The sequence below is a fragment of the Sceloporus occidentalis genome, unplaced genomic scaffold (genome assembly GCF_023333645.1).
Source record: "Sceloporus occidentalis isolate IW3139 unplaced genomic scaffold, rSceOcc1.0.p SCAF_23, whole genome shotgun sequence".
Classification (NCBI taxonomy): domain Eukaryota; kingdom Metazoa; phylum Chordata; class Lepidosauria; order Squamata; family Phrynosomatidae; genus Sceloporus; species Sceloporus occidentalis.
In genome coordinates this window covers 3407508-3418185 of record NW_028317003.1, presented here as the reverse complement: position 1 = coordinate 3418185, position 10678 = coordinate 3407508, and the positions used below count along the sequence as shown (strand labels likewise).

At 40.3% G+C, this 10678-nt stretch overlaps 1 protein-coding gene across 1 annotated transcript; it reads right to left on the bottom strand.

The window, feature by feature from the left end:
* Positions 1–4598: 4598 nt before the first annotated feature.
* LOC149300694 (putative G protein-coupled receptor 141) lies at positions 4599–10425 on the bottom strand. The gene is made up of 3 exons (XM_089484757.1): positions 10395–10425; positions 5871–6742; positions 4599–4628 (listed from the first exon to the last, which is right to left on the bottom strand). The coding sequence occupies exons 1-3, from the start codon at positions 10423–10425 to the stop codon at positions 4599–4601; spliced, it is 933 nt and encodes a 310-aa protein (XP_089340883.1).
* Between the last annotated feature and the right edge of the window lie 253 nt (positions 10426–10678).

Sequence of the window (10678 nt, the reverse complement as noted above, 5' to 3'; positions counted from 1 at the left end):
ACGCACAGATACTGGGTCCATCCTCTGCATTGTAACTGTGGAAAAAACGCCATAAAAAACGCCAAGGCAATAAACCCACATGGCTTTTTCATGGCGTTTTTTCTCTCCCATAGACTTCTATTGGAGAAAAACGCCAGAGTGTCAACATGCTGCGATTTTGAAAAACTGCCACAGAGCCCAAAAAAGCAGAAAAACGCCAAAGAGGACTGAAAAAACGCCAAACAAAAAAACGCCAAGTGGATATGGCATTCTGCGATTTCCTATTGAAGAACAGCTAACATCTGGCTGCAACGTTTTTTCACTAAAAAAAGCCAGGTGGCGCTATTGGCGTTTTTATGGGCGTTTTTAGCAAAAAAAAAACAAGTGGAAACCTAGCCTAAAACTACTATGAACCATAGTTTTGGTTTGTATTACAATATAAAGACATCTTTAGGCTAGGTTTCCACTTGGGTTTTTGTCCTGCGTTTTTTTTCTTGATGAAAAACGCCAAGAAAACTGCCACTGCATTTTTCTGCGTTTTGGCGTTTTTTTCTGGAGTTTATTCTGGCGTTTTAGCCTTTCTGTGGAAATTGCTTTTTTTGACCTTAGGCAGTTTTTCCAGCCTTTACAAGTTAGAAGTTTCACCCAGCTAAGGCTAGGTTTCCACTTGGGTTTTTGTCCTGCGTTTTTTTTCTTGATGAAAAACGCCAAGAAAACTGCCACTGCATTTTCCTGCGTTTTGGCGTTTTTTTCTGCAGTTTTTTCTGGCGTTTTAGCCTTTCTGTGGAAATTGCTTTTTTTGACCTTAGGCAGTTTTTCCAGCCTTTACAAGTTAGAAGTTTCACCCAGCTAAAAGGGATTAGGATAAATGGCAAGTATCTGCCCCCTGATGTCATTTACTTGGTAGAGTTCTACTTAAACGCCCCGGCGGACCCTTTTGTCACTTTTCTGTGGTTTGTAAGGCATGCTTTATTCCGAATGTCTGCTCCTCTAGGAAGATTGGCCCCAAATGATGGTGCAAATTGTTTGCTGTTGCTTTTGGCACGCAGGATCCAGTTGATGTGTCGCGTATGTTTGTTTGTAATGGCATGTTTGTTCCAAATGGTGTAGAATTCAATATGAACTTTGTTTTGTGTGAAACTGTTTGTTTCCAGCCTATTTCTCGTAGGACACACAGATACTGGGTCCATCCTCTGCATTGTAACTGTGGAAAAAACGCCATAAAAAACGCCAAGGCAATAAACCCACATGGCTTTTTCATGGCGTTTTTTCTCTCCCATAGACTTCTATTGGAGAAAAACGCCAAGATTTCCTTGCAAAAAACGCCAGAGTGTCAACATGCTGCGATTTTGAAAAACACAGAGCCCAAAAAAGCAGAAAAACGCCAAAGAGGACTGAAAAAACGCCAAACAAAAAAACGCCAAGTGGATATGGCATTCTGCGATTTCCTATTGAAGAACAGCTAACATCTGGCTGCTGCGTTTTTTCACTAAAAAAACGCCAGGTGGCGCTATTGGCGTTTTTATGGGTGTTTTTAGCTAAAAAAAAACAAGTGGAAACCTAGCCTTAATCTTAGAGCGAGCTCAACAATCAGTTATGGTGAGTTGAAACATTTCATCTCATCTTAATAACTGTGCATTTTGAATGACAACCTCAGCCCTTCTTTCAGGAGAAAACTCACCAGGGTCTGTCCATAATGACAGCTTGATATGGTGACATGAGATTTTTCATCTCGCCTCAACCCACCCATATCTGATTAATTAGCAAACCATGCCTGGTATGTTTGTTAAAAACTAGAGTATATATGATTAGTCTTGTAACCTGTGTTTAACATTACATCATAAGTGTACTTTAGGCTGAATTCTGTTGTTTACATGTATTTAATAAGTGACAATAATCAGTGTCAGGCAAAAATTTGTAGGTATATAGACATGCGTGTTTAATACCTGCAGTAAGTACGGTAATGGTTCTTACTCTAAAATAAGGTTGTGTGGAGATGATGATAATCCTTCAGTATATACACAAGAATTGGATTCACTTTAGATACCAGCCAAAATTAAATTACGCTTAATTCAGTTTAGATTTATTTGCACTCGATGAGGTCCCTTGACACCGGGGACCTTTTCAGTGCCAAGTGTGACATGCTTAACAATTCAACTTGTGGGGGAATGTTCAACCACAGATAATTTTTTATTCGTCTTGGTATGCTTATGTTTTAAAGGTTCCCCAGGGGACCGCTTAAGATATCCCCAGATAAGTGCTGCATCATGTGGAGAGAAGTAAAATAAAGTTATCTGCCATTTTGCGCTCCATGTCTCTTAAAAACTTTGTTTAAACTTTTATTGAATTCCTACAGTTGTCTAGAAACAGAGACCTTTCATTTTTCCAAAGCCTCTCCTCCATGTGTTACACCACAGCAGTCTGACCACATGTTTCGTCCATGTGAAACAGCAACGCTTAGAGATCCTAATACACAGTAGTGACTGTTATTGAGTGAAGTGTTTTTTTGTGACGCGTGTGATGGGAGTTATGTGTGATGGGTTTGAAGTGTTTCGAGTTCTAGCTGTGAGGTATTTTGTGTAATAGGATTGGTAGGTGTGAGATGTTTTATGTGATAGGTGTGATTGGAATGAGGTCCTTTTAAACTACAAGAGTTTAAAGGTAATGCCCTTTCTATGATGTCAGAGATTAGCAGACTGAGCAGTGAAGAAAGACAGGATTGAGAGGCTCCTCTGAATTGTTTTCAATAAATGCAAGTGTCTTAAAGGCAGTCTGGCAGCGTCATCCCCCTGCTATGCTCACAAATGACTCATCTAGGCTTAGCTTGCTCTTTATAGCCCCTAATAGGCCACAGGTGGCCCCAATCAATTTACCAGGTACCCGAGTCATAGTCTTTAGAAAATATGGACTATTTTCAGTACACAGACATCCTGTTAGTGGGTGGCGAACTGGCCCACGGAACCCAGATACTCTACCCCAGGAACCCAAAATATACAGAAGAAAGCATAGCAAATAGTATACTATATTCTCCTTGGGGCTGTACTTTCCCACTATACAGGCAAGAAACCATTTAGAACTACACCTCTCACTATGTCACTCTATATAGCCTGGAAAGGCTTTCCACAAGATTTTGAAGTGTTTCTGTGGGATTTTCTTTCCCATTCATCCAGTACATTTATGAGGTCAGGCCCTTAACTGACCTGTACTAGGCCAACTCACATGACTTTGATCCCCTGTTCTATTCCCTTTTTTTCTCTCTCCTGACATTTCTTTTAATTTCCCCTCATCATTTGTCTGGTTTTTTTTAATGAGACTTATAATTAATGGAACATTCAGTACACTTCTCGTATAACCTTTTTTACGTCTGCAAGTTGTGTATTCCTTCACAACAGATCTAGTAAAGTCCCGCTGTTACTAGAGAGAGAGAATTTTATTCCTGTTTTCAAATGTTTCGGACAATAATTTGCTTTACTTTTGTATATAAAAACCAAAAAAAACCTCCTTTGCCTTTCGCTTTGAAGACTAGGACTGTAGTTTTTCATAAACATTAGTCAATGCTCCGCAAGAAATTGGGCCCAATTTGGACATTTCCACTTAGGGTTGTACTCACTTTTGTTGCCAAGGTTTAGACATTAATGGCTGTGTGTTGAGTTATTTTGAGGGGACAGCAAATTTTGTTGTGTAAATCTTGACACGGTGTAATATGTGTAATATATGTTGGCAGTAAGATTTCTCCTTGGATCAATGATCCTATATTCTGTCATGTATATCCCTAATATCACTCACATATTCTACCTTTGACTACTACCTGCATCTTGGCAGGCAGCCAACACTATACACCCACACACATCAGCAAACACCATACATTAACATACACTTGCTCACCCTGACACAATACACACAACCTTACTCTTTGTATCTCCCATCTCCCCTCCATCTTACCTTATGTAGAGTCCTAACTTCACTTCAGCTTGCAGTCTCTGTGTGCCATGCTGGATGCCTCACTTCTAGTTTGCCACTGGTTTCTTCTGCCTGTGAGCAAACAGGGATTGGTCTTCCTGCCTTCCCAATGCTTTCTACCCTAGCAAAATAGTTCAGAATTAAACACTGCCAGCACCCATCCATCCTAATGACACACAGTTCTGCAAAATGTTTCACACAATATAACATGTTGCAGAGACAACTCATAAGTAAAAATTGTCAGGTCTTTCCTTTAAGACTAGTAAAGGCATTTCTTCTTACAACACTTACATATTAATCTACAGACGTTTTATGCTTTAGAAGATTTAACATTCTATACTATATGTATTTATTATTTATTCAGTAAAGTGGGCAGGAGTGTTGTGGCCTCAACTTACATCAGATATGTATTTCAGTTGGGTAGTCAAGTAGACAATCAATGGCACAAGAACTGGACCACAGATTTTTTGAACTGCAGTTCTTAGGCTGTATGTCCTAAGTGTCTTTATTTAAATGTCTTTATTTTAAAATACTGGCCTCGTGTGGGTAAAGTAGGCCAGAACACTCACAAATTGACATTACAACAAGACTTGGGTATGTTAATGAATGTTTATTTATGTGGAATGTGTACAGATTTTCTCTCAAACTCATACTCTTTGCTACACTTGTTTTCTAAAACTGCACATAATCTATAGAATAAACACAGGTACATGTTTTTCTGCAACAGCATATTATGGCCTATGTCAAATAGGACTAGGGCACCAGACCCAAGGGGGGCATTCAGGCTCCCTATCGCACTACTGCTGAACAGGCAGGTTAAAAAAAGAGATCACTGATCTCGCCCACTGTGCCATAAACATTATGGAGGACTGTGCTCGGTCATGACAGCCTTCATGGTTTCCCTTAGCTAAACGCTGCGTGTCCTTAAAAGGCATCATATCCCGGGACTCAACATAAAAACTTCTCATTATCCTTACTTACCATGTTGAGTCCTGCGGTGGGAGCGGGAGGCGTCCGTCTTCTCGCTCTGCCGCTCTGGATGTTAAATAAAGTTAAAACAACAAAAAAAACCCAATGCTTTAATTTAAGTCCCAGGTAGGGGCGCCAAGCGGTTGCTCGTGAAGTTTTCAGCAACCGCTCGACGCCCCTCACTCTCCATGACTCCGTCGCGGTGCCCGTGTTTACAGCTGAGCGCCGGAATATGACATCATATTTCGGTGCTCAGCATGAAATGCCGGCACCGCGACGGAGTCACGGCGCTGAGCGGTTGCTGAAAACTTCACGAGAAACCGCTCGGCGCCCCTGCCTGAGACTTAAATTAAAGCATCGGGGTTTTTTTTGTTTTAACTTTATTTAACATCTTCCATGTTAAATAAAGTTAGAAAAACTTTATTTAACATGGAGGATTTAAATAAAGTAAAAAAAAAAACTAAACGAAAAAAAAACGATGTTTTAATTTAAGTCCTGGGCAGGCGCCCCTGTTGCCATGGCGCCCTGTGCAGCTGCACAGGTCGCACACCCCTAAGGCCGGCCCTGGCCATGACCCTCCCTTGTATGGAGAAATAAGAAACTGACCTAGGGAAGGAGGGCTTCACCTATAGAGACTCTAGGTCAACCCCAGAGAGTTCCCTGATTTGATATGTTGTTCTGTTCATGGATACATAAATGTAGTAAAGAAAATTTGTTGTAACTCTAGCAAGATACCTTATTATACCTTATATATTAAGTAATTTTATTTTTTGTATTTAAACTTGTTTACATTTATATAATCACATGCTAAACCATAAAAAACAGAACAAGGGTATTTCATCGACGGCAGTAACACAATAATGTGTAACAATGACAAAACAACATTTAATCATTTGAGGTCCATAAATTATGTCCTTTTATTTACATTTACACACACACATGCATGCCATGCTTTGGCATACCTTCTGGAAGTAGGTTTTCAGTGAAAAGGATATGAGATCCAAACAGCAGAGGGCAGTAATACTCAGGAATATTTCATTGCAAATAAAGAAATCTTGTGCATGATTTATGTAGTAGATCCTGAACAAATGATAAGGAAAGAAACAAATAATGATGACTGAAATGAAGAATAGACTTTTTAATTGAGCCCAGAATTCTTGATGAGAAAAAACAGAGCTGTGTAGTTTTCTCACAACTTTTACAATTATAACAATCTGTACAGTCAGAAGGCTGCAACCCAGTGTAATAATAACTGCAGTTGCAGTGTAGTTCATGATGACCACATAATGATTGGCAAATTCCATTTCAAAACGAAAACATTCCTCTGTATTATAGCTGCCATTTACACCATACCGCCAAAAGAACAAGGGCAAAATTACAACCAGTACAACTATCCATACAGCAGAACTGGCCACCACAGAATGCAGTGTCCTGTAGAACTCAATTTTGTCCTTATGTTTGAAGAAGCTGATGTATCGGATTCCCAGTATTGTCACATAAAACACACAGCAAAGATACATATGAATATGTATCATTGCACTGACCACCTTACAGAAGTAAAATCCAAAGATCCATTTCTTTTGAATATAATAAGCAATCCGAAATGGTACAGTGAGAAGGAATACACTGTGCACCACCAACAGGTTAATAACTGCCGTTGTAGTCACTGAACGTGTGTTTGTCCTACAAAGCATGAAGGTCATTGTTACAATGCCAGCAGATCCTGCAACAAACACTGCAGAGTAGATTGTGATTAGCATGTTGTATGCAACATGTGCAGGCAGACGACACACTGTGTGGTTGTCCATCATTTGTGCTATTTTGTGAAAGTGACCTGAAAAAAAGCATTGACATTTGATGAATAAGCAATGTAAAAGGATGCAATTGGCCAATAAAGTCAGCATTGCATTTGACAAATAACATTTATAGTTAAAAGACAAAAATATAGCGAGTCTATTATTTGCGGCTCCTAAGTTGAATTACATAAATTGGTTCTAATGCCTTTTGGAACATGTCATGTTTCATGGTGTTAAATAACTCTTACCTTCAAAACAAGTATGTTTTTAACACTTTTGTATTTCCAACTATATCCACTTTTAAATTGATAAACACCACTACATATGTTCATTGTCCAATAAAAGCTTTGGTGAGTGAGAGATACTCTTTAATACCCATTTAACTCAATGAAGCTGAAGTCTTGGGAAAAGGTGATAAAACCCCAAATAAGTAATTAATTTACTTACCAAGGTTCTTTTACTGTGCCTCAACCAACCCTGATAAAGGCTGCCAAGGAGACCACTTAAGGTGAGGATTAAGCTAATCACCATGAATAATCATACAAATCCTGAGAAAGGCATGTTACCACCTCACACCCAGTTTTTATTTTTAAATCGGCAAACACCTAAGAATTTCATGAGTACGCTGGCCTGGAAGCCTAATCCATCTTCAAACGGAAAATGGAAGAAAAGTGCACATAACTGGGCAAGGAGTGGGGTAAAATCTACTTTGCTACCTGGAGCTTCAGTAATTAATTATCATACCTGAAGCCTCAGGAAGATCCAAAGAGTACACTGCTATGCACATAGAGGTCTATTGAGAAAACTGGAAACAAGAAATGTACTTTAAAAGGGGGCAGGGGTAAAATATGAAACTGTGCTATGGGAGGCACTGACCTTGAGCTGTGCCTACCCCTCACCCCATCCTTTTCCTGGTGCAGTAATGGTTAAAATTAAAACCCTTTTTGGGACACCTATGTCCCTTTGCCCCAGTGGAGAGGGGGGTTCAAATGCTAAAACCCCTTTAAAGAGGCACAGTCGTCATCCTGCAACTCTCAATTCCTGTTCTGTGGTTTGGAGGGGTAGTGTTCAAATATGAATATTAAAAAATCATTTAGATTTTGAGAGACCATTCAGAAATGATCTGTCAAGAAACCAATCCTCAATTCTGGTCCATGGAAAAGTGCCATACAAAAATATTAAATAAAGAAGAAGCCCAATGAAAATGGAAAAAATGTGAATCATCCATAGACTTTTATGGGCCCCACTGACTTGAATGGGAGCTTCCGCACAATGATTAGGTTTGAAGTGGATTATTTTGATTTTGTTTGGACACTATACCCCCTGGTTAACTTATTACCTCCACCCCACCATGTTTGGTGTGAAGGGAAAGAGAGGGGGTGAATGTTAGTTTACACTCATCTTTTCTACTATCAGATAAGTTTCAGTTCATTTGCATGTCCTCACCTGCATCTCACAAAGTCACTGGCACTCATGAACAATACACAATTCAGTGAATATGCTAGTTGTCATGTCAGTGCATGCAAAGGTATAAAAGTCACTTGGTCACTTGAATTAACTGGACTAACCACATGAGTTAGTGAATAGACAGAGGTATTATTGGGTATATGTCAATATTATTTAAGGCATAGCAAAAGGGGCAGGCAAGCTGATATCAGTAATAGAATCTGACACACCTAGAATCTCAATCTATTTCATGGGAAGGGAAACATTGCGAAACAACATAGCAGAGTGTGAATAATAGTGTGAGAGGGCTTAAGGGTGAAACAGAGTAAGAATAAGTGAACAAAACCTTTAAATTCTGAGTTCTTTGCTTTGTTTAAATTTGTTTCACTGGGGTCCCTTCTCATTTTTGAATCCAAATACATAAGTTCATTTTCAGGCAACAAGATTTTGTTTCCCAGCCGTTTGGCTCGGACACAATTCAGGGCCTTTTTTGATTGAGAATGACATTGAGCGGGCATTCCCAAAGAAGGAGGCCCCTGACACCTTCTGGACTCACCTTTTGTTATAGAAATTTTGAAACGGGCCTGGGCAGGCAGACAATGGCAGATGATAGACACATGCAACACCGTAGAGCAGAACTCAATTTCCACAATATTATAGAATTTTTTTAAAAAAAGAACGTTCCCCCAGGGCAGGACTATATTTTCCTAATATTATATATTATATATATTATATTGTTACCAAAATTTATTTATCAATAAAGAATGAAAGATGATATGACAGAAAGATAATTAAAAAAATAACTTGTCCACAAATTACAGGTTTGGCTAGCACCATAAATGCCAACTAATCAACTAATCGACGCCACTCAGGAAAAGGGGAAAAATGTCTGCTGCACGCCATGTAATAGACTACAGTAGTACAATAAAGCTTCTCCAGTTCACCCTACAACAGTACATTTTCTGCACTAAAATAAACTATAGATTAATTTGCAGTATTGTAGGTGAGCAGTGAATATTAATCTCAGCCACTGTTAAGATAATTGTCACACACTCTAACTCCCATCAGTCTTTAACTGCTGCTGCTGACAAGTTTAAATGCTGAACGCACACTTATGCATCTAATGCTTATCCCTTCCCCTTGTTAATGCTGATAGGCCAGGAAAAACTCCCGCAGGTTGTTGGACCCATCAATGAGACCCCCTCCTTTGTTTTTTCGACTACTTCTACCTATCAGTCATTGATATGTACCCTCCTATACACAGCCCCTCCCATTTTATCTCATCAACAAAACAGATTGTAATGGTGCCAAAACGGCTTGTAATGGTGGCAGCTACACAAATGGAATCATGAATGATTAATTTTCAGAAATTTTTGCAGTTTGTTTTTGTCAGTTTCATCGGAGATCGCCCTTCTGAAGAACGCACGAAACAGGCAATTTTCATTTGTATGAAACTGAATGCACAAGTTTAATACAAATGCTGTGTAACTGTCATACTTCACATCCCATCGAGTCCCCCTTGACATCAGGGGCACATCTGCCTGTAATAAAACCCCCTTACTGACCATCTGCGGCACCTTCAGTCCTGCCTGAGAAAAGATGCTGGACCCAAACCCTGCCACACACAAGATGGCGGGCGCAACCTCACCAATCCCACAACGGCAGTGTGAGGATTCCACCCTGTTAGCCCAGACTCTGTATTTGTGTATAGGTGTCATATCTGCTGTAGCCTCTAGAGGCCACCTGTCAGAACACAGTACCGTGTATGCTAACGACCTGACCAGCTGCATCTGCTCACCTGGGTGTAACCCTCCCCTTAAATACCTGCTTACTCCTCGATTCAGGGCCTTTGCATTGCAGTTTATCTGGCCCTGTTCTCCTGCTGGCAATATTCTGTTTTGGATTATCCCGTTGTCACCTGGCTTTTCTTCTGACTTTGTTCTTTGGTTCCTGATTTGGCTCTTCCACTGCTCGTATTGACCTGGCTTGTTCTGACTCTCCTCCTGGATTCCGATTTGGGTTTGATACTGTCCTTCTGGTTCTGACCTGGCCTGCCTGACTACATCTGCTCTGCCTGAGGGCTCCCTGCCGTGTGCCCTGCCTGAGGGCTCCCTGCCATGTGTCCAGTTCCCTGTCTGAGGACCTTCCAGCCGTGTGTCCGGGTGTCTGTCCCCTATCCGTGTTCCTGCTGCGTTAATATTCCAGCCACAGAACCCTGTCAAGAGTCTTACAGCCTGTACTTACCTGTCTTGCCAGTTTCTTCAATACAGACCATCTCATATTAAGGTTCAGCCTGCTGTGTTTCATTTTGCCTGTCTGTACCTTCGTTCTGTTAATGATGTATATTAGGGTACAAACTGAGCCTCTGATATCCCCTGCAACTGGACTCCTACCTGACCTGCTTACCCAAGCCCTGATAGGCAGACACAACCACCTAAAGCGCTCTTACCAAGATTAAAAGTCCACAAAACATGCACCATCTCCTGGGGATGTAAATAAAACTGTTTAAATCACTTCTCATCTGAGTT